The sequence below is a fragment of the Choristoneura fumiferana genome, chromosome 6 (genome assembly GCF_025370935.1).
Source record: "Choristoneura fumiferana chromosome 6, NRCan_CFum_1, whole genome shotgun sequence".
Taxonomy (NCBI): domain Eukaryota; kingdom Metazoa; phylum Arthropoda; class Insecta; order Lepidoptera; family Tortricidae; genus Choristoneura; species Choristoneura fumiferana.
In genome coordinates, this window is record NC_133477.1 from 6,301,583 (window position 1) to 6,326,390 (window position 24,808).

A 24,808-nucleotide genomic window follows, 5' to 3' on the forward strand; every position below is an offset into this window, starting at 1 on the left:
AAAAAGTAGCGGCAAAAGATGGCTTCTTGCAGGAATGATCTTGGTCTTGGAAGCTGATTCCTTAATCATTTAGTAGCAGTCGTGGCAGTGGTACAAATAAAAGAAATTGGAATGAAAAAAAAAAAAAAACTGTTTTTGCCGAAATTGAAGAGGTTTTTTATTTCCAGCGGTAAAGCTCAACACTTTCAGCTTTAGCGCTATATGTTACGTGACCAGATTTGACACTGGAAACGAGCGACAAGCGGTCGCATGTAAGGTCACCCTTATCATTATAATGATAGGTGTATAGTGTATGACACACAGATTTACATGAACTTTCTCCAAAAGCATAAATTCATTTATTGCCCGTGTGGAACGAGAGAGAGTGATAAAACGATGATTGATTATTTACTTAGTCAAGTCACGTCACAATGAAAAACACATCAACGTAAGCAATTTCAGTGCTTTTAGTTAAACTTGTGGTTGTTAATTTTCACTTTAGTTTATTTCAACCAACGGGTGCCGAATTGTTAATTAAGTTTGATAATTAAATCAGTTACGATTTCCAATTCATTGCAAGCCAAATGGCTCTTAAAGGAATTAAAGTTGTAGAAATGTTAGGGCTTGCTCCTGGCCCCCTGTGTGGTACAATACTAGCAGACTTTGGAGCTTCAGTAACAGTGGTTCAAAAGGTAAGAGCAAAAATACCGTTTTCTAAATATAGTTCAAGTCCTCACTTATTGAACCAAATTAAATTTATTAAATACTTTTTTGGTTTCCAATTCTTTAATTTGCACTTATAATTATCATTTTATAACTACATTTTTCCAAAATGTTTATTCTCCCATTCATAACCATTCATTTAGACTAATAACATTGATATTATCACCTTTTTGACTGGGCCATTTGTAAAATTTTAATGTTTTGAGGTCTGTTTGAGGTATTTTTATTTATTTAATTTATTTTTGTAAATATAAATCTGCAAATATCGTAACTAAATAAGGATCAATTACTGTAATAAGGTTTTGTTGTGCTTTTTGTGGGGAGTTATTAAGTTGCACCTACAGATTTGATTGATTTTTTATAAATTTCAGATACTACAGTCCCCGTTTGATGTCATGTCCAATGGCAAAAGAATGCTCTCAGTGGATTTAAAGTCTAAGGAAGGAGTTTATATAATAAGAAAACTATGTTCATCGTCAGACATCCTTTTGGACACATTTAGACCTGGGGTGATGGAAAAATTAGGGCTAGGGCCAGAAATACTCCTAAGAGAAAATTCTGGTTTAATATATGCAAGACTTTCAGGTTATGGACAAACTGGATTCTATAAAAGTAAAGCTGGGCATGACATAAATTATGTTGCTATGTCTGGTATTCTCTCTGCATTAAGTAATCAAGGGGCACCACCATCTCCACCTGTTAATTTAATAGCTGATTTTGCAGGAGGAAGTTTTATGTGTGCTCTTGGAATCCTGCTTGCGCTCTATGAGAGAACTAAGTCTGGCAAAGGGCAAATAGTGGATGCTAGTATGACAGAAGGAGCAGCTTATTTGCAACATGGTTATACAAAAGTAGAAAGCTGCCAGTGTGGTCAGGAGAACCAGGACAAATGCCTTAGATGGCGGTTTACCAAGTTACGCAACTTATGAAACTAAGGATGGTAAATTCATGGCAGTTGGTGCATTAGAACCTCAATTTTATAACAATTTTCTAATTGCTCTACAATTGTCTGAAGATGACTGTCCACAAGTTGGTAATAAGGAACACAGCAAAAACATTTTGCAAAACATATTCCTTACTAAAACACAGGAAGAGTGGTGTCAGGTGTTTGACAATGCAGATGCTTGTGTGACACCTGTTGTTGAAATGGACAAAGTTGATGAGCATGAATTGCATGCATCTAGAAAGACATTTTACAGGGACTGTGAGAATGGTATAGTGCCAGAGCCAGCTCCCAGGCTGTCAGCCACCCCTGGAGTATCTACTGGGCGTCAGCCTATGCCGCAGTTTGGACAACACACAGTAGAAATTTTAAAAGAGCTGGGGTATGACAAAAATGAGATTGAACATTTAATACAGAAAGGTTATGTTTATGCATTGGAGAAATCAAGACTTTAATTAGATTTAGAACTTTATTACACTAGCTTTGTTATTAATTCTTTAATGTTAAAATAATCATATCTATAATTTATTTTTAAACAATTATTTACAATCAAGGGATGGTTATCAAATAAATCAATGACTTTTTGTAACTTTTTTAAATCAAACAAAACGTGATTTTTACCTAATGTGTACTTATTAAATAAAATTGGATTTTCTCCATATAATTGACCAAGTCTCTTTTTAGCTATGTACAATATAAAATTAATGCAATGTTCAAAGTCCATACCAAACATAGACTTCAGAATCAATTGACATTGGTCCACAAACTCTGGAGTGTCCTTGAATTCCTCAATCTCATGTTCAACACTTTTTAAAGATTTTTCTAAAGCTTTCCAAACTTCTTCTATATTGCAAGCATTTACCCAGTTGTGGTTTATAGAAATGGTGTCAAGCTCATTGGTTACTTGATGATGCCAGCCTGAAGGCACAAATATAGCATCACCTTTTTCTTGTATGATTTCAAAATATCTAACATTCTTATATTTATCATATTCAAATAAAAGTGGTAAATTTCCCAATGGATCCTTAAATTTCTCTTCCTCTCCAGGAGGAAATAAAGTCCATTTTTTTCTTCCTATTACATTTACTGACCAGCTGAAGGAATTGTACACATCTACATGTAATGGTGTCCTGTAAAAAAAGGAACAAATTACTTTTTTGCCTATATACTTGGTTTGGATAGGTATTTAACTAAATGTAAACAAACTTCAGCTGCCAGATTTGGTACATTCAAGGATTAAAAACATTGTACTTATCTATCATTTTTAATACAACTAGATTAGTGTATTCCAATACAGAAATGTAAATGTTCTAATAAAATCAGAGTTCAATGGGGGAATTTCAATATTTAAGACACCAATTGATGTTGTTTTGTTTACCTTTAGTTAAATACCTATCCAAACAAAGTAGGTATAGTGCATGCACAATTTGGAATGTACCTACTTTCTCAGGAGAAATACATACCACGAATCTTTGGGTCCTATGTAAACAAACATAAAGTCGTCTTCGTTATGGTCTTGGGCATATTCATTCAACCAATCTGAGCCAAAGATGGATGGCACCTCATAGAAATTGTCATTCGGACGAAGTTTCTTTAAATGCCAATCCTTCAAATAAAGAAGAGTATCCCTCTCCTCAGATTCTAAATATTTCATAAAGTCAATAACAGTTAAAATTTGTTTTGTTTGTGCATTGTAGACGATCTTGTCGCAATCCGCGACAGGAGCCTCCAGCTGGCTAAAATTATTCATAAAGTAGTCGCAGTCAATTGAATCACTTTTCATCCATTTAGTGGAGCATTCCCAATGTGAACTTGTGTTTCTTATAACACATGGCAAGTTCTTATACAGAAAATCTTCATAAAACTTTTCGTATTCAATGTCTTTTACAATTTGAATATCGCAATCAGCATAATCGTAAATTGAAGTACTACTAAGACAGTCATTTATTTCTATTTCCTTAAATCGCTTGCCATTATATTCAAAACGTCCCAATCTGTGATTTAAAAATAAATTGAATGAAATCCCACGCAAAATTACAAAATATTTCCAGATTCAATTTTTTTTACTCGGTTGACTTGACAGTTTGATAGTGTGTGAGCCAAGTGTGAGCTGAGCATACATAGGGCCAGCAGGGCTACTACGAAACTAGAAACTCGAAGTTCGTGTCGTGCGGTCCCTCTCGCTCTCTCGTAAGTAAATAGTAGTAGTGTCAGAGGGACCGCGCGACACGATCTTCGAGTTCAAGTTTCGTAGTAGCCCTGCAGTGTACATGTACATGAATGAGGCGGGAAACTTTTTTTTTTTTAACGCCGTTAGAGTAACAGTAAAAAGCTTTACATTTTATAATCATGCTATAATCAATCATTTAATAATTTTAATGTTAACGTTCGTTGTTTGGAATCGTAATTATCTTTTGAATAAAAAAAATATAAATTTTATTTTCCATATTCATACCCACCTACTTGATTGATAATCATTCATTCGTTAGTACTCTATTCTTTTGCGCTGTCTGTGGCGTGTCATATCATATTTGTGATGGCGGTGCTAGCTTGGGGGCTTTGCTGCCTTGCTTATCGTACATTTACGATACAATACTTTCTGATACATTTCGAAGTTCTTATTACTGTTTTTTAAAGTTTTATTTTGTTTTGTCAATTTTCGTGTATAAATTATGATGTATTTCTTTGAGATTGCTGAAGTTTGCAAGATAACAATTCTTGGCGCTAACAAAACAATTAATGATTCCTGATGAAAAATGTGCTTACTAGAAACTTATTAGAGTAAGATAATTGTAAAATTTGGACAGAAAAAGACTTCATTTTCCAATAATTTATTAAATTTTGCTGTCAAACTTGAGTAAGCATCATGAATGATGTTCGTGACAAAGTTGTTGCCGGGTCTTCGGGTTGGGAGAATACAACACCGCGCAATGACTCGTCGCCTGAGACGCAGTCATCTCCGGGCGGCAGTAGCGAGACTCCGCAAACGCCCGGGGTGCCCGCGCCGCTGGCGCCGCACCTCGCAGCCGACCTGCACCCCGATCTCATTCAACAGGGCTGGCGCAAGTACTGGTCTAAGCGGGAAAATAGGCCATATTTTTGGAACAAACTTTCGGGCGAATCAATGTGGGAACTACCAGCAGTTAAACGGGATTTCGATCCTATTACAGATCCCCTTGGAATTTGTCATACTGGCCCTCCTAATGCTGGTAACATGACTCCGAGTGCTAGTAAGCGTCGTCCTTCCGAAGATAATGGCCCTCCTCCTAAAAAGTTTGTCCTGGCTGGTCCTTGGGACATAGAAGTACCAACTAATGTTGTTATATATGAACGGCCTCCAACTATCTGTCCACATCCACATCCTGAAATAGAAGGTTTCAGATTTACACTTGCAAATAAACTACGACAATGTTATCAGGAATTGTGTCATACCAGGGAGGGTATTGATGCTCCGAAAGACTCTTTTAATCGCTGGCTCATGGAACGTAAAGTAAATGACCAGGGAGGTTCTGATCCACTTTTACCCAGTCACTGCTTCCCTGAAATATCACGCTCCATGTATGAAGAAATCATGAATGATATTCCTATTAAATTAACTCATCCAAAATTCACTGGAGATGCTAGGAAACAGTTGTCTCGATATGCTGAAGCTGCTAAGAAAATGATTGAGTCCAGGAATGCATCTCCAGAAAGTCGTAAAGTTGTTAAATGGAATGCAGAGGATACATTCCAATGGCTGCGACGAACTGTTGGAGCCACCTATGATGACTTCCAAGACAGACTGGCTCATTTAAGAGTGAGTTTCTCTTCCTTTTACTTTGTTTTTTATTATTATAGCAACTTCGTTGCAGAATTCACTTGCCGCTATCCTGTGGAAACTGTGCAAAACTCCAGGATAAAAATAATTCAATGTCTCAGAGTTTTAAGTTAAAGCAGATGCCAAATTACCAAATCTGTTGAGCCGTTTTTGTATGGTGGAGTAACAAATACCAAAACTTTCACATTTATAATATTAGTTGATTTAATTAAATTTTTAGTATTGTATTTTTTAATATAAAATATAATAAACATGTTATTTACTGCATCAAGAAAGAGAGAGATTTTTCAGGTACATCAAAATTGGTATGTTTGAAATTTCTTTAATGATTTCTTAATTTCCCAATAGGGCAGTCCTAAGGGTCCTAAGCCGAAAGGCCCTATCTAAAAAAAAAAAAGGCTTTTCTTTGGCTTAGGAGGGCAGAATAATTATGTGTGTATAAAAATACACATAATACATAAGTGGCCACTTGCTGGAAAAATTGAATCTCAGTAGTTTCTAAATGTATGGAATTGTCAATCCTAAACAAGGTTTAATGACTGAATTGAGACTTAGGGCCTGTTTCGACACTCACTGAAAAAGTTTGTGACAGATATCTGTCATGCTGTCTCGGTTTTTTTGTCCGAATAAAAAGTTATATCAGTACCTGTAGGGATAAAAGAATGGTGTCAGGCCCTTTATTTTTATTTTTGTCAATAACTTTTTCAGAGGCAATGCCCCTCATTTGGCTGAAACAGTGAAGGCATCAGTAGAATATTTGCCTTAAAAGCATCCATCTCTCAGCCGAGTATGCTCCCAAGATACGGGAGAAACACAGTGCCCTGCTAAAAATGTTGGAATACAGGTAGCCTATGAAATTTTAGATGTTTAGTAGTGGCTTCCGATAAAAAGGTATTAGCTGCCTCTGCGGAGTTAAACTCCACACTAACACGAATTTCTACCTACTTTTTTGATACATTCGCGCTCTTTCTGACACGCAGTTTACCATCACTTGTCCAAATTTGATAGGATTAGGGTAGTACCAGCGGAGGGATCTGATTCTGACTTGGATACATGGACAAGGAAGGACCTCCGTCGTTTGACGTGTATTTACGTCCATTTTTTAGGTCCGGATGTTCGTAAAGGTGGGCTATGGAGTCGGAAGGAGCCCTGGTCCCCAACTTAGTTGGGGGCTGGGATCCATCCAGCACCAAGCCCTCCTTTTTGCCCCCAGTAGAGTTATTTCGGCGTCCATCGACACCTCCGATTGGCTGTCTTGCGACAAGTTCATCGGTGCGCCGATGGAAACTGGTTCCCTAAACAGAGGTATGTCTGGAGGTTTTGGGGATATGCGACATTGCGGGGTTAGCAGCGTACGAGTATTTGTTAAAACATTACTGAACGACAATACTGGTACAGTCACACAACAAAACACGTCAAAAAATAGCACTTGCACAAAAATGTAGGTCCGACACAAACACGTGCTTTAACCAAGGAATAAGTGGTCAGACCTTGCATTATTATCATTAACAGAAAAACAACATTGGCTGCTATTATTATTATGATATTTTTTATGGTAGAACAATTTTTGCCAGGTTAGCTAGTATAATGGAGATGACAAATTCAAGAATTTACAAATACCCTAATATAATGACAATAATTTTGAATTATTCACAGGTTATTTTCACCATTAATCAGCTCCCTAATTTTGATGCTGTTATCTGCATCATGGTCACGGTAGGGTAACGGGGTAGAGGTAATTACGGTCTAGATCCCGTAACAAAATATATCTAAGATACAACTACTATATACTACCTATGTTTAGAGTTTAACTTAATTTACATTTTTAACCGACTTCAAAAAAGAAGGAGGTTATCAATTCGGTTGCATTTTTTCTTTCATATGTAACTAATTCTTATGATAGCTACCAAGACGTTGGATTGATGTGTGTGTCAGAGATTGAATAATATTTTATAGCCTCTTAAGTATATAAATATTAGCTATACATATTTATCCGTGTAGGATTTTAGCAAATATTTTTTTTATTGCTATTGAGAAATAGAAGATTGTATTATTACAAAGGAGCAAAACAATATTTTACTTCTCATGATCGTTAAGTTCGTATTTATGAGTATGATGGATTATCTGTTGCCTTGCCTGCAACTCTGCGAAAAATTCGTCTATCCCGATCCGCGTAAATTCAAATTTTCCTAGATTTAAACTACCCTATGTCCTTCCTTGGGTTTCAAACTATCTCCATACCAAATTTCACCCCAATCGATTCAGAGGTTTTCAGCATTTATAATATTAGTAAGATGTATTTAAGCTGCATAAAATGCCTTGTTGTACTCTAGTCACTAGACGTCTAGTGCATAAAGTAAAATCTTCGCCTAAGACTAAGGCAAACAGGTGACAACAATCACGAACAATAAGTTCTTTTTTTAAGTTTATTGCTCTTTTTAGGCTGCGTTTCCACCAGAGATGTACTCTGATGTATGAGGGAGGTTGCATTGCGAGGAATGTGTTTGTCATGAATGAACCAATAAAACGCTTAACCTATCCTCCCTCAGCGCAGCAGCTCCAGTAGAATTGATTCATGACAAAAACACATTCCTCAGAACGCATCCTCTCTGGTGGAAACACAACCTAATTGACGTACAAATCACCTGAAGGTGATGAGTTGTCGGGCTTTGGTCCATTGGGCCGGGTACATGGTCACATGTCTCCAGGAGCTGGCGGCGCCGCTGCAGCAGGCGGCTCTGCGCAAGGTGTGGTGCTACCCGGTGCAGTGCGCGCTGCCGGCGCCGCGCGCGCCGCTCGTCGACCACTTCCTCGACCGCGACCAGGCGCTGCTGCGCTATCTCGGCGAGACGCAAGTCATCAACGCCGCCTATCTCCAGAAACTGGTACCTTACAACTGCTCAATCATTTACTCAGTTTAATAGCTAAGCATTTCAAGGGCGACACCGAAGGGATCAGGGAGGAGCAACTGCCCTAGAGGTTCTATCTGATTTTGACCTACCTACAATTTATACTTTTCCCATCATGCACATATCGCACTCTTAGATCAAAATAATCCACCATTCTAATTAGATAGATAGATAAAAACTTTATTTCCACAACACATACACGGCTTAGTAAATAACAAACAATTGTAAAGCAACATACAAAAAATTAACATGATGATTAATGACTTAATAACTAACATGCAACAGTTCCGAAAGTTAAATAAACATTGATTAATTTATCAAATCAAGAGAGCCATGTGATGATGTGGAGAATAGGCGCTGACTCAGCATGTACTGCGGCTATGGGTGGCACAGAGCTGATATTCTGTCAGAAACCTGAGATAGTGCCAACGTGCTTGAAGTTTAATTTTGCCACATGCCAACATTCAAATTTAAAAGAAAATTTTTCGAAAAAGAACACTAGATATTGGGAGAAGAATGAATAGAGAAGAATTAATAGAAAAGAATCTATGCGGAATGTCAAACCAAAAATTAAAATAGTGATAACTCACACACATTACTTTATTTATGAGCGAGGAAGGTTCAGGACGTTTGTATTTGACGCGTTAGCAGATGATTTTTATATTTGATGCGAAAAGTTGGTCTTGATTTAATATTTCTTAATTGAGTCTAAATCAAGCTAGGTGGGGTATTATTTTGAGTTGATAATACTCTTGACTGGTTACTGGATGACTTGATCTAGGAGTGCGGTATCGATATGCTATCTGGGCTCAATTGCATAATAAAATACAAGCTGATAATATTAGTGGATTTCAGTACAAAATCGCTAATACTATTTACTCGTACTTTGTTATACAATCAGGCACTGTTAAACAGTTTCACAGGAATGCCAGCGCTAGCTGGGATAGAGCGAGCGTTCAAGATGTTGAGATAGTGAGTGTCGCGGGGTGTTCGCAGGAATGTCTATACCGCTACAGCTGCTTCGACGACAAGAAGTTCGAGCAGTTCCTGTCGCGCGTGTGGTGCGTGCTGCGGCGGTACGCGGCGTGGGTGGGGGCGGGCGGCGAGGCGGCGCTGGCGCAGATGGCGCTGCCCGTGCCCGTGCTCGAGTGCCTGCAGCGCTGCTTCGGAGTCACCTTCGAGTGCTTCGCCAGCCCGCTCGACTGCTACTTCCGACAGTACTGCTCCGCCTTTGCCGATACGGACTCGTATTTTGGATCTCGGGGGTCAGTAAACATTTTTTTTTTCGTAGTTTTTTTTTCTTATTTTTGTCGAATAATCAAAGTTAAGACGTGGTGAACTAAAAGAATTTCCTTGCTCACCCGCGACCTTACGATAGCTAAGCTTATGCAAAATATGCGTGTTCATGCAGTTCCTCCACCTCCACACTGTAAGAACACACACAAACCCATCTATCACCACCACCACCATCCACCTCCTCATCTTCAGAGTAACACAACCATGCATGTTGTATGGTTGTGTTACTCTGAAGATGAGCTCTGGTTGAGTTCGAAACGCGTCAGTGTAGTGTGGTGGTGGTGATAGATAGGTTTGTGTGATTTGTGTGTGTTCTTACAGTGTGGGTTTTAGTACATTGATATGGACCTCCGCAAAGTAACGCCTCATTCAATGAATTATTTAAGACGTGGTGTTGTTACACAAAAGACAGGTGAGAGGTGTCATCCATTTAAATGCATGTTGTATCGATGATCCCGTGCTCAACGGTGGACGTCCCTGGAGTGACAATGTCAATTCCAATTGCAGGCCGTTCCTGGAGCTGCGGCCGGTGTCGGGGTCGCTGGTGGCGCACCCGCCGTACTGCGAGGAGCTGCTGGAGGCGGCGCTGCGGCACATGGAGCGGCTGCTGCAGGAGTCGGCCGAGCCGCTCAGCTTCGTGGTGGTGCTGCCCGAGTGGCCCGAGCGCCACGCCGGCGCGCTGCACAAGCTGCAGGCCAGCCACTTCAAGCGCAAGCAGGTCCGTGCCACAGCCCGCAACCCGCACCCTACTACATGTTTAATTAATATCGCTTTTTTTCTTTCTTATGAGAGGGAGGGAAAACAAGCATGCACTGAACTGATGGAACATGATCTCCACCGCTCATGAGTACCAACAACATTTGGTCTGTCGCCGCTCTTTAATGAAAGTATAAGCCCTTTTCTTGAAAGCCCCGATGTCAGGTTGTCTCGAAACACTGCTGACTGAAGTTGATTCCACAACTTAACACGTAGTACTTTACATGGCAGGAAGTGTGGAAGGAAACCTGCAGTGGTAGATATAGTCCTTCGGATTAAGAGTGATCATTTTTGACCAATGTTCGCGCTGCCGTCTGCCTAAAACTAAGGTCTTAAATTCACGCGACTGTGACTTTGTTGCGAACAAAAAAAGAACAACTACTTCGAGGTTAGCTATAGAGTTTCTTTATTTTTAATCAATTTCAAAAAACTAAGAGTTGTTGCTGACACAAGTGAAGTTCGAACTGGTAGAAAAATATTTTCATGGCTTTTTTGCAGTGGGTTAATTTTTTTTGTTCTAAAATTTTTCTTCAATGTTTTTATTGTTTTACAACTCGTTTCAGGTGGTGATTCCAGCCTTTGAACATGAATACCGCCACGGATTTCAGCACGTACTTCCAAAGTGAGATGATTTTAAATTCAAATAGTTTTCATCACACTTGCTCGTAAACAGTGTCGTAACATGCAGGCTACCTTGGTTGCAACCCCCCAAATAAAACCCTCGACCTTAATGTGCTTGTCATGAAACCCAAGGTCGGTCGCATGAGTCATTGCCCGAACTATACTGCATGGCGCGCCCACACGCATACGCGGCTCAGGCACATGCTGAGGGAGGGGGAGGGCGGCGCTGCCAAGAGCGCAGCCTAAGGTATCGCCACTATTTGGAAAAAATATATTTTTTCTTTTACACGGGCGGTACTAGAATTACGAACATCGACTCATCAATTAATTCTAATAGACTCTCGTTCGTAATTCCTTCTGTACCGCCTTTAAGACACAATGTACTATTCCTTATAGTACTTTTCGGATAGGATGGGTACAGTGACACACGTTATTAAGCAATTAAAGGGTTGTGACAATGTAAATTCGAATCGATTTATTGCGATTCTCGATTAAATATGCTAAGGGTGTGTAATCAATTTTATTAGTGATAGTTTATATTTTTAACTAGTTTTGCCTGTGGCTTCTCCCGCGTAGCAAGTGTTTTTGCTTGTCTTCCTGATCTCACAAACCATGCGGTCTTCTTTGGCACTATATCAAAAGTAACAATTCAAAACATTAAATAATACGAAACACTCGATACAAAGACGCATTTAAGGGCCTTCACTCTCGTACTAATGAGGGCTATTGTTTTTTGTCTTACTAGATGGCGCCACTGTTGCGTGAGGTTTTTAAGTGTGGCTTTCAAAGTCTGTTATTACGGGTGTGAAAACGAAGTTTGGATTAAAATAATATTTAATACACCTTAAAAACGTACCATAAAAATATCGAGCAACCACAGTCTTGCGTAGTCCCGTTTTGTTCGGAAAAAACGGAGGACAAAAGTTTTCGAAAGACAAAACTGTCTCAAAACAGACATTCATTGCCCCTTATCGCATAATTGCCATAATTAATTTCAGGTAATGCAAAATATTCACAAAATTATTCTAATTATAAAATAAACCCGCGTAGCTCACCCAAAAACTATGAGATTTGACATTTCGGAGACCTTACGCTACACTAGCGCCTCTAGCGGCGAATTCATACGCGATAGCCCTCATTGACAGATGATACGAGTCAAACGATTTGACAAGATTGTGGAAACGATTCGGTCGATAAGCAAAGTCAAGCTCTATTGAAATCGAGTTCCGTTTTACGCGATAAAAGTTGACAAGATTAAAATTTATCTTTTTAGTTTTAAAACATATGTATATTTTTAAGTGATTTTGTTTATTATTACGACATCTTTTAAGCTATAGAGATTTTTTTTTGTTCTTTCGGGATTCAAGTATTTTTTTTATAAATTATTGTCCTGTAACGTTCATGGCGTGGTGGAATGGAAAAAACGCAAGTGTCACCATACACATCCTATCCGAAAAGTACTATAATCGTATCGAGAAATAACCAAAGGTTGATTGATAGAGATCTCCTAAAGAGATAAGTTCGCTTTTGTTATGTATCTCAACGTTTGTCGATTGTATTTTTTTATGTATTTGTGTTTACAAACATATGTACATAAATACATAACTACCATTATGAAGTAAAAGGTGCTCGGCTCGATATTCGCGTGGTATTCGCCTACAATAGCCGCTTTCGTTCAAATTCAGAGACCTTCGAGTCCGAAACATGTGAAGCAGTCTCCTTAGTGAGAGACACGAGTATAACTCGTTTTAATTATAATAAGTAAACATTATGTGACTGCGCGCAGGAACGAGGTGTACTTCCGTTGGGGCGGTGGCACAGTGGTGGTGTGGCTGCAGAACGCGGCGGGGTTCGCGCGCTGGGGGCCCACGGAGGAGCGCGTAGAGGCGCTGCTGGACGCGTGGCGGCCGCGTGCCAAGCTGCGCTCGCCGCCGCCGCCGCCGCCGCCCGCCGCGCCCGCGCCCGCGCCCGCGCCCGCGCCCGCGCCCGCGCCCGCGCCCGCGCCACCCGCGCCCGCCGCGCCGTCCGTCGACGCGACCTCCCACCAGCCGCCACTCGCGCCTGACAAACGCTAACGCTCCGCGTCGCCCCGACCCGATGACGGTTTCTGAGACCCGAAATATCGCTAGATGCGTCAGAATCGCTAGGTCCGTTAATTTGGCGTTACGGTTTACGATTGGCTAATTGAGTCTATTTAACCGATGTCGAAATGTCAAACGGATCTAACGGTACTGGTGTCGATTAGCCCGTTATAGAAACCCTTGTTATCATATCCAGAAGAGAGACTAAAGATCATGACATTGAGCTCTTCACGATTTTACGATTTCATCTATCGGATCTGTCCACGGCCCCGCGCCACTAGAAGCCCGTATCGTGGATACGCGTTCGATGTTGTCCGAATGTAGCTAGTGGATTCGTGTAGGGTTGTAAAAATGTGTTCTCCTAGTTTATAAAAAGATGACTCATGCAGATGACAGGCGATAAAAATGAACGGCTATGCTATTTCGTCGGATAAAGGACGACAACATGGATGAGAAGCTATAATAATAACATTACATCTCTTCATTCACCAGTTTCCTCACATTTTTTGTTACATATTTGAAAGTGTTTTGGATACCGAAAACATAAGTTCATTTGTAATTCGTAATCGTAAGGTAACTCCGTCTACGAAATGGAAACACGATTAATTGTCAACTCCACCTTTTTCTAACTCGTGAGTGCGAAACTTGAAACTGTCGTTTGCTGTCGTCTTTTCTCTGAAGCTAGTTTTGTTTTGTCGTTGTTTTCTTAGCCAGATGATCTGCCTCTTGTAACTAGTCTACTTCTAAACCCACGGCTGCCTTGAGAACATATTAAACCAAAATGCGACTAAATGTATCAAATTAAGAGATGAATTATGAGATGAACGGCTTCAACTGAAAATAATTAATCATTTTAATTCTACATTAAGTAGATCTACAGGTTACAAGTATATGTGTTTTGTACATATAATACATTTTGTATCATATACGAGTGTATAAATATATTATTTAGTTGTAAGGATAATTTTGATTATCATTTTTTTTAATTATTTTAAGAGCCACATCTCTGTTGTATAGTTCGATAAAGATATTGTTTTGATTGTTCATCATTATATTTTTAAAAGAAAATGCGTTCTTTTCTTTTAATAAACTGGCCTTAAACTACGAAGTACAAAATTCGAACTTTGTGTCTTGCCGTCCCACTGACGCTTATACAGGGTGTTTGGTAGCTACGTGCAAAGCTTTAAGGGGGTTATAGCCGAGGTATTCTTGAACATTTTTAGCCATAAATGTCTTAGCCGAAATTTTATATATTTTTTAAAATTGAAAATTTAGAAATTTTAGGAAAATACCCAGTATTTCATAGTCGAATGAGCGTTAATTTGTAAACAAAATCTTTTATTTCGGATAGTTCAATGTGTATTGGACCAAATGAAATAATTTTTAAGTGTCTTTCTTGGCACAAAAACAATATGGAGGCATTCGAAATTACTAAAAATGTCTTAGGTTGGAACAGTCATTTTTGTCATGAAAAAAAAAACTAAGCCTTGAATTTCTTCTTAGCGAGTGCTCCCTGAGTTTGGTTTTTAGGGTTCTGTACCCAAAGGGTGCCAACGGGACCCTATTACTGAGACTCCGCTGTCTGTCTGTTTGTCGGTCCGTCCGTCTGTCAGGGGGGGTGTCTCTTAAGCCGTAAAAGTTAGACATTTGAAATTTTCACAGGTTACTGTGGCCGCTATAACAACAAATACTAAAAATAAAATAAAGTTACAAATTAAAGGGGGTCGGCATACAAGAAACGTATTTTTTTTAGCGTTTTTTGGTTGCTAGGCGTTATTAGCCGCTGCTAAGGCGACCGAGTCTACCTTTAAGTTTGCGATTTTAATGATGTTTTATAAAAGCTTCGATAATATAATACAGTGATTGTGTGAATGTGTGGTTTATTCGTTTTCTCAAACATGACATGAAATATTGACGTGTTACAAATAATAGGCTGAGAAGTATCGCGCTGCAGGCGCTGTGGCTCAGCTGCGTGCGCGCGGTCACTCTAGCGGCCTGCAAAGAGATTTCATACAACCTTGCAGGCCGCTGGCCGGCAATGCGACCGTCTTTTCTTTCAACGCGCGCTCTGCGACACGCACGCGGCCCACGCACAGCACCACCGCAGCACGCACAGCAGCACCGCCAGCAGCCAGCGCGACACGCGCGTACACAACAGGGCGACCAGACTAGCGTCCCGCCAGCTTCATTTCTTGTTTTTTTTTTTTTCATTTTATTTCATGTAATGTTTGAGAAAAGCACTATACAAGCCTCGACCGCAACCTGGGGTTGCCGGCCTCGCATCCCTATCCGTCTATATCTGCTTGGCCGGCAACCCCCTACTTCCCGGCCTCTACAGTAATGTACTATTTTGTGCAAAATTAATAATGTATATACTTTTTTTTGAGCCGCGCGGGCAAGGTTTCAGAAGCAAGCAGCCAGAACCAAAGAGGATGAGAATTCAAATTGTTTTTTATTCGAAATACTTGCACAAGTGTTTACATTTCGGCGATATTTTTAGAAGCTTTTCTTTAGCTTGCCCTGTTTGTTTATTTATTTATTGTTTCTTTGGGTCAAATCTTGGAAGCTAAATTTGACCCACTTCCAGTGGTCCGATCGACTTGAAATTTGGCATACTTATGTAAATTTGGTGACAATACAATAATCTGGTAGTTACATCTTGGTGGTCCTGCCAGGATCGTCTCTGCAGGAGGGAACTTCTCAATAGTTAATAGTGCCGACTTGAAAATTGGTACAGATATGTAGTTTAGATGACAATGCAAGTACAGTCAACATAAAGTACATTCGGCAAAAAAAGCTTGAATTAAAAATGAAATTTTGAACAAAAACTTATTACAATCATTATATTTATTTGCAGTGTAATGTAACTACGTTTGCTCGGGTGGAATCTTTCAACTCAAATTTGAAGTGGATATCTTTAACCGATTGAGCTGAAATTTTTCACGCATTTATAAATCCGATGACAATGCCATATTATTATAACATGGAGTTGATCTGATGATAAAGCTAGCAGATGACCATAGGAACTCTGTGATAAACGACACGACCGCAGCATGTTTGGACTCGTTTGATTCGTCTTGACGAGTACTTTGGTAACCAGGGGCATAAAGTACAGTCAGCAAAAAAATATATATTAGAAGAATTTTAAGAAAAACTTACTGAACTGTTTACGGAACCCTTCATGTAGGAGTCCGACTCGCACTTGACTTTTTTTTTTCTTTTTATCTCAGATTTAGCAAGCTATGTGAATGAGTAAAAAGAAAAGAAAGAACAATAAACAGGCATGTTTTGAAAAATGTTTGATAATTCAAGGATTTTTTTAAAAAAATTTTTAATGGCACAGAAAAATTACTGTTCCAACCTAAGACATTTTTAGTAATTTCGAATGCCTTCATTTTGTTTTTGTGGCAAGACAAACACTTAAAAATTATTTCATTTGGTCTAATAATAGGTACACATCAAACTATCCGAAATAAAAAGTTTTGATCTTTGGGGCAATATTGACTCGTGACTATCAAATTCTGGGTATTTTCCTTAAATTTCTAAATTTACAATTAAAAAAAAAACGGCTAAGACATAAATGGCTAAAAATGTTCAAAAATACCTCGGCTCTCACCCCCTTAAAGCTTATTGCATCTACTTAGCTACCAAACACCTGTATTATTCTACTAATTAAATGTGAAAGTTCGAGTGAGTGAGTATGTTTGTAACTCCTTCACGCTGAAACGGCTGGACGGATTTGAATGAAATTTGGTATGTAGATATAGGTTACTTTTTATCCTGATATTCCAACGGGATAGGGATAAAATCTCGAAAAAACAACCGCTGGGCTTAGAGTTATGAAATTTGTTATGTAGGTAGCTGGACGTCTGGAATAACACAGGCTACTTTTTATCCCGCTATTTCCATGGGATAGGGATAAAATCTTGAAATTTTGGACAGTTGTTCTTAACACAACCTTTCTCTATATTTCTCTATACTAATACTCTTTGACACAACCTCAATGAAGACGATATAAATTTTGTAAAAATCCCGGAATTTCAATTGTAACTACCAGATCGAATAGTTTATGCGTGCGTAGCCCCGGGTAAACTCTAGTTTTTTAATACGAGAATAATAGGGACGGTACGAAACGAACTTCGAATTTCGTAGTAGGCCCTCTGGTATAATTTAATACCTACACAACACGGAACCAAACTGATATTAGAGCGTAATTTTTTTGAGTTTTATGTGAGCTTGTAAGTCGCGTAAGTTTCATACAATATGTACCTACAACTCAATTAGAGTTGTCGACGTTGCCGTGTAACACAAACTGGTCTTTATAGTATAAAACCGAATGCAGCAGAAATTTTGCGACCGAAAATACGCGACTCACAACTCAAAAAATTACGCATACATTTCAGGGCCAGATTTTGTGCCGCTCAGTACCTATATAAATCGCAAATTTTTAACTTACTGAAAATAACTGACTTTGTCCGCGTGGACTTATTTATTTCCACCAGCAAAAAAACAGAGTTACTTTTCAAGACACTTGGCTGCAACCTTCTAAATAAAACCCAAGTACCTTTTTTTGCATATTACCCCTAAGAACGGAATAAGTTTGATGTCATTGTGTAGGTGGAGCGTGCAGCTCAGGAGGTACCCGGATACGGGGGGTGGCGGGGGCGTGCTGGTACTGCCCTCGAGCTGCACGCCAACAGTATTGCCAATTTTTACTCACAAATGTGATTAAAAATATATATACGCGTCGACTTGAGAACCTTCTCCGTTTTTTTTCGTCGGTATAATAAATTGCCCATTACCGCTGGCGCAGCTCGGGGGCAGCGCCAGCAAAGCGCCCCTCCCCCTACAACAGCGCGCCTGAGATGCATGTCGGTGGCGTGCAGCTCTGCGCGCACGCAGCAGCAGTAGGTACATAACATAAATCAAACAATAACGTCCTTAAGCGTCGTACACAAAAAAGGCCCGTAGGTTTTATTAGGTACTTAAGTGGGTTGCAACCAAGTTAGCCTGCATGTTACGTCACTGTTTACGAACAAGTGTGATGGATGAGAAACATTGTAAGTCAAACGGGTGGTACTATCGACTCATTCAAGTCCTCAGTCTTCGGCCTTCTAAAGCCGGCCACACACGCTAGGTTATAACCGATGGTTATGCCTGCACAGTCCATTTGTGCAGGCATAACTGACAGAACGTGTGTACACGACATGACTCCTTACCTGCGCAAGCAAAATTTGAAATATAATTTACATTACATGGCGGTATATGGACGCCTTTACACCGACGGCAGGCGCAGCCGCGGGACGGGTCGTGCGAAGGTCCGCGCTCGTCACCCGTCCTCACAAGCTTTGTAATAGCAGGGCTATTACAAAGCTCGAAGTCCGTGTGTCCGAAGACCAGAGGACAATACAGCCAGGGTCGCGTTCACGTGCCTCCGCTTGGGAGCAGGCCAAATACTGTTAGCATTAAAAAAATATAACTTAACCTCTCAAATGAGGAAGTTTTTTTTTTATTCTACTGGATGGCAAACGAGCAAGTGGGTCTCCTGATGGTAACACAATTACTTCCGTTGTTATTTTTTTTGTCGCAAAATCACTCATTGTTAGCAAATAAATTTGACTGGCTAGACCGGGTTACCCCAGGCCTAATATTTTACACTTTTATTTTATTATTCAAGAAGTAATGTGAAATGTAAGAAAAACGAAACAAATATAACAAAGCAAAAATCCCCAAAAATACTCCTAAAAAAAATACTATTTAATTCATATCTATGTCCGCGTAGAATTTGTTTATCGCTATCCCGCGGGAACTATACAATTTTTCGGGATAAAATCCTATGTCCTTCTCCGGGATCCAATCTATCTGTATACCCAATTTAATCTAAATCGGTTCAACGGTTTAGACATGATGAAGTAACAAACAAACAGACTTTCGCATTTATAATATTAGTGGGATTGTAACAATTAGGTACATATATTGTAACTTCATTTTACACATATGTCTCGTGGCAGTTGGCAGTGTATGATTTCGTGTAGAGTTGACAAAAAATGTATCCATTATTGGTTCTCCAAAAGTCGCAAGATAAATCATTTTTGTCGTCAAAACTTTTTTTTGGTCGCTAAGATTTAAGCAAAAGTCACATCTAGTCTAGGGGCAAAGTCAATAAATTGGTAACATTGATGTAGTACGAGAGTACGAGTTAAAAGCTTTCAGGGCACAGGTTACTAATATGTAGTTTCAGGGTTCAGGATTGTTAGGATATGAAATAAAATGAATTATTGGGGAAAAATGTATAATTCAGTGTTATGTCGCTAACAATATTGAAAGTGACGCCCTAAAATATAGGCGGATTTCTAAATGACTTAAAATCATTGTTGTCGTTATGCACATTTCTTTTATTTCATAGAGCAGAATCGTAGCTTTTGTTATTATTTACATAATATATTCTAACACAAATAGATTCTTATACAGTGAATAGGCTACGGTCTGTCCCAAAAATTTACTAGGGCTTGTACCTATCATACTCCAGCTTCAAACTTGTACACATCAACACTAATCTACTCAACGCTAGTTACTGTCACAATCAGGGACAATGATTAAAAATAACAAAAGAATCACTGGCACTTGTCAAGTACTTATAACATTAACGTTACATTTCTGCGTGCGGCTGTTAGTATAATATGAATATTGGTTCGATTTAACTACAATTTAGTAGTGCTAGTTTCTGAAGAGCCACTACGAAATTCGAAAATCGAAGTTCGTATCGTACCATCCCTCTCATTCTCGTATAAAATAATACTATAAACGTCAGCGGGACGGTACGTTACGAACGTTTTTGAATTTAGTAGTAGCCCCTCTGTCTGCTGTTCGCAGCTACTGCATTCCCTAATCAGATACTTAGGAAATGTTTCAGTCGTAGACAAAGCATATTTCCCTTTCTTACTAGTTTGCGATTAAGATAGAGTTAGACGTTTGATGTACGCGATGAACGCGCAGAATGCTAGTGTCGCTGACGCAATATTAATTAATATTCGCGTCGCGTTTTATTTGATGCTCCACTACTGATGCGGAAAATGCATTACAGGCAGTGAACGCGTAATATGAAAATGTTCACACAACATGGTCGCAGTTAAGATAATGATAAACTAAGTTACAAGGGCCAAGAAGGGAACACGAACAAATCTGGTATCTGGAGCTACAGAATGATCATTTACGTGATGTAAATACTATCCTACTCACGAAACACGAAACCTTTAATTTTGAAGCAAAAATGATCATAAATGTAATGGTGAAGATAAAAACAGAAAAAAAATTGAACTTAAAGCTATATTAAATCTTACTGTACAATTAAAAAAGATTGTTAATCTTACAGCACATTTAAAAAAGTCGTTAAGTTAGAATTGTGGATAACGCTAATTTCGAGGCTTAAATAATTAAAATGAGCGAATCGAAATGAGCGTTTTTCACAACACTACGTAAAGTTCATAGGCACTATAAAACGAATTTTTTGAAAACTAAATCTAATACTTTAACATTTCTACAACGCTCCACCTTTTTATTATTGTTACGTTCCACCGGTGCAACATTAGAAAATATATTAAGTGCGTTGATATAAATCTTCGAAAGTAATCAAATTACCTTTTTTAACTCACCCAGTGAAAAAATATTTTTTTAATTAATGTTAATATTAGGACAACTAAGTTTAACAACAATAGTATCGTTATTTCTTTAGAATCGTAGTCAAAAGGGTGCATTACTAAACATTAAAATGTAACATTACTGAAACCATTAATTATATTCTTCGTCTTCATCCATAGCAAAATCCACTCCCGAGTCGACAGCACAAACAGGACTGCAAGCAAAAACATAATAATTTATAGACAACTAGGACTACAAAAAGATGTCCACATTTTTTCATTTTAAGGGGCTGTTTTACCATCCATTGATTAGTGTTAACTGACGGTTAAATGTGATGCCATCTCTATTTGTTTTGTTCGAATAGACGGAGACGGCATCACATTTAACCGTCAGTAACACTAATCAATGGATGGTGAAACAGCCCCTAAATAATACAATGCTAAAATGGAAATGGGTCCATATTGCAATACCTTTGTAGTCAATCTATTCAACAAAACATGCCTCCCATCGGACAAGACTACCGATCCTCAGGCGTCCGTGGACCATGGGTTGGCTTAAACACAGCTCTAAGCTAACAAGTAACACCAGAAGTAGTGTAAAATAAAATGAAACAGAGGGGCTACTACGAAATACGAAGTTCGTATCATGCCATCCCTCTCACTCTCGTATTAAATAATATTAGCGTCAGCGGGACCACACACAATACAAGTAATCGTCGTCTACACACCGCTAAGCGTGCGCGGGTCGGGTCGTGTCCGCCGCGTGAGCCGCGCGGTTCGTTGTATTCACACAGAGAGCGGGTCGGACCCGCGACGGGCCCGCGGCGGCTATCAATGTTGCCAGTTTAGTGACTTACAGCCTTATTCATAAAAAGTTAGAGCCTCCTTGAAGGCTCCTTGAAGGCCCGATGCTAAAAAACATGATTCATAAACGTCTGTTAGCGCTAATCAGTCGATCAAGGCTCTGCTAAAGTTAGAGGACCGTAGACCCTCCTTTATCTCCCTGCTAAGTCACAAATGGCCGCCACAAGTTTGAACAGCTGACTTTGACAAGAGCAAAAAAACCATACCGAAGATATTTTAGTGAAGGTGAAGTTACGCAAAGATTAAAAAAAAACCAGGAAAAAATATTATCAGGAATTTGTATTTAAAAATCCTCTAAATTAGCAACAATAAATTAACAATAAATATGAAAAAAATAAGGATGAATTAACATAATTATGGCTTTTTTGCACAACATAAACATGCGGATCGGAAATGGCGGGAAAACAAACTTCTCGCTTTTTATTTTTTTTCCTGCTAATTTGCTGTCACTGCTGTCAATTTTTTTTTTTAATTATCGATTAGGCCATTTTTGTCTTTGATTTGTCAAGGTGGCCAACATAACACGTCTAATCAGTCTATCAGCGGCTCAACAACTAGCAGACTGCTAGCAAGCGTTTATGAATCAATACTTCTGACAACCGTCTAACAAGCTTAATCAGCTGCTAAGTAACAGACCGATCAAACCTCAATTAAGGATTTTTTATGAATAAGGCTGTTAGTCCCTAGAAGTGACGACTTTTGCTTAAATCATAGCGACCGCAAAAAAAGTTTTGACGACAGAAATGGTTTAGGTATCTGGCGACTTTTGGAGTACAAATTAAAACAGTTCTAGAACCAATAATAGATACGACATTTTTGTCAACTCGACACAGAATTATACAGTGCCGCGAGATATATGTGGAAAACGACAAACGCGCTGCGCACCAAGGTCAAACTTTATTTACTTACTTAATTAAATCCAATTTATGGAATGATGGGCGATGGATGAAATTTTTAAAAGTGGCTGATTTTTTTTATATACAGGAATAGCTTATACTAGTCAATGGAAAAATAACAGATTTTTCTGTAGTACCTACCAATTAATTAAAAAAATAAAATAAATAAATTTTATTCTCGCCTAAATGAACCAGCTACTGCGCATGAATACAGTTTTTAGGGTTCCGTAGCCAAAATGGAAAAAACGGAACCCTTATAGTTTCACCATGTCTGTCTGTCTGTCAGTCTATCTGTCCGTCCGCGGCTTTGCTCAGGGACTATCAATGCTTCAAAGCTGTAATTTTACATAGATATACTTATTATGAAAACTATCCCAACAAAATGGTAAAAATTAAAAAAAAAATTTTTTTGGGTACCTCCCATAGATAGTTTCTCATCCAACCCTATAGTGTAGGGTCTTTTAAATTAAAAGCATTAGGGGGTTACTAAGACGATTTTTCGATTCAGTATTTTTTTGCGAAATATTCAAATTTAAAGTAAACATTTTCATTAAAAACGAGTTTTAGGGGTTTTAACTTAAGCCTTAGGGATAAATATTTTTGAGAGTTGGTAACACTGCGCTCGGCTCGCGCTGTTTGTGACGACGGGCGACGGGCGCGGGCCCGCGCACGACCCGCGCCCGCGCCCGCGTTCTGTGTGAAGGCTTCCATATACCGTCATGCAAATACGCCCGTCGCGGGCCCGCGCACGACGCGCCCCGCTCTCTGTGTTGTGTTGCCCTTAAAGTGTACTACACGAGTGTGGCAGAATGTGCTCTCTCATGGAACCCTCGTTTTACTCATATACTCTTAAGAAATTTCGTGGAAAAGTACTGACATTAGATTTTTTAATAATTAAATTCTAATTTAAAAAAAATAGTGTAATTGATTGAACGCAAAAAATACAATTTCCATAGTTGCGGAACACCAAGGTTACTATTTTTGTTACTGCATCGCTGACATTGTTAAATCGATATTAAACTATACTCGTATACGTAACTAGCATTTGCTCGGGGCTTCGCCCGCGTTGAATTCGGCTATCACGCGCTGTTCCCCCGGGGACTGTACAATTGTCCAGAATAAAAAGTAGCCTATGTCACTCTCTGGCCCATAAACTATCTCTATGCCAAAAATCATGTCGCTCCGTTTCGACGTGAAAGACGGGCAAACATACAAACACACAAACAAACACACTTTCGCATTTATAATATTAGTATTAGATGTCTTAACTAATTATAGTTTTTAAAATGATAATGATTGGAAGTTTATATAAAAAAAAATACAAACATCCTTCAACTCCTTTCAAGTCGGTTAAAAATAGTTAAGATAAATTAGAAAATTACTTTCTTCCGTAAAACAGTTTGAAAATTACACATTCATACAAACTTGATTATTTACGTTACTTAATAGCTTAAACTATGTTCAAAATGATTACTAAAAAATAAAATAAAAGTAACTAATATAACAACACTATACTTAACTAGAAAAAAAAATGTAAAAGGATCCCCGCGGCATGGAGCCAAAGATGCTGGCAGCATGTAAAAATAGTTACTTGATTAATTATACAGCGTGTACTTTTGATACTACCTCAAACTGTAACTAGACGAAGATTTAAGTGCGCTGTGAACAGATATTAAAACAAATTTTTAATTTAGAAATAACTACCAGAGCGTAATTAATTTTTGAAATATTTTCGAGCAGCAATGTAATGCGTACAATAATTTGATACGAGAGAGAAGCGTTCTGTGACAGCCGTCACGTCAACAAGTGCGACGTTTTAAACAAAAACAAAGTATTATCACGTAGTGATACATTGCGTGCTAATTAATTTTGTAATGAAAATAATAAGTCTAATTTTTTTACTAAAACATAATAAAATGTGATAATTAGGGCCTTCGGTAACTACCCTTAAAGTTTGAGGTAGTATCAAAATTACACGCTGTATAATAAAAATAACCAACGTAAGTTGAAAGAGTTTAGCATAAGCTGATAGATTATCTTAGAACAGTTTTTTTTTCAGTGAGATAGAGTATGCTTATACATTTTATACATAAAATATAAGGTTACGTTGTTTGTATGTTTGTTTATCGTCATACTCTATCTCACTGAAAAAAAAAACTTGTTATTATTACATTGTTCAGAAAAGCTTTCGGATTTTTTTTTCTATTTCAATTTGGAACGCTAACACTAAAACCAGAGCAAAAACTTTGTTTTTAAAACTATTTCATCCCATTTTCCAACGTCATT

The 24,808-nt window shown here is 38.6% G+C and overlaps 3 protein-coding genes across 3 annotated transcripts; 2 read left to right on the forward strand and 1 right to left on the reverse strand.

Annotated features, from left to right (window-relative positions):
• Positions 1-325: 325 nt before the first annotated feature.
• LOC141428570 (alpha-methylacyl-CoA racemase-like) lies at positions 326-2,229 on the forward strand. The gene is given in 4 exon segments (XM_074088573.1): positions 326-671; positions 1,074-1,533; positions 1,536-1,586; positions 1,589-2,229. Coding segments are annotated over 4 exon segments (1,131 nt in total). The 5' UTR covers positions 326-563; the 3' UTR covers positions 2,101-2,229.
• On the reverse strand, positions 2,118-3,524 carry LOC141428571 (2-oxoglutarate and iron-dependent oxygenase JMJD4 homolog). The gene is made up of 2 exons (XM_074088574.1): positions 3,109-3,524; positions 2,118-2,775 (listed from the first exon to the last, which is right to left on the reverse strand). The coding sequence occupies exons 1-2, from the start codon at positions 3,426-3,428 to the stop codon at positions 2,118-2,120; spliced, it is 978 nt and encodes a 325-aa protein (XP_073944675.1). The 5' UTR covers positions 3,429-3,524.
• Positions 3,525-3,991: 467 nt separating this feature from the next.
• Positions 3,992-11,049, forward strand: LOC141428914 (mRNA (2'-O-methyladenosine-N(6)-)-methyltransferase-like). Its single transcript, XM_074088977.1, is given in 7 exon segments — positions 3,992-5,445; positions 6,173-6,215; positions 6,217-6,299; positions 8,163-8,347; positions 9,368-9,636; positions 10,175-10,385; positions 10,987-11,049. Coding segments are annotated over 7 exon segments (1,788 nt in total). The 5' UTR covers positions 3,992-4,511.
• Positions 11,050-24,808: the final 13,759 nt, after the last annotated feature.

Bases quoted from the DNA above. Each gene is read 5' to 3' on its own strand.
- LOC141428571 (XM_074088574.1), bottom strand. From the start codon at position 3,428: ATGAAAAGTGATTCAATTGACTGCGACTACTTTATGAATAATTTTAGC. The intron at 2,776-3,108 runs GTATGTATTTCT...CTTTTTTTACAG, and splicing joins ATAGGACCCAAAGATTCGTG to GACACCATTACATGTAGATG.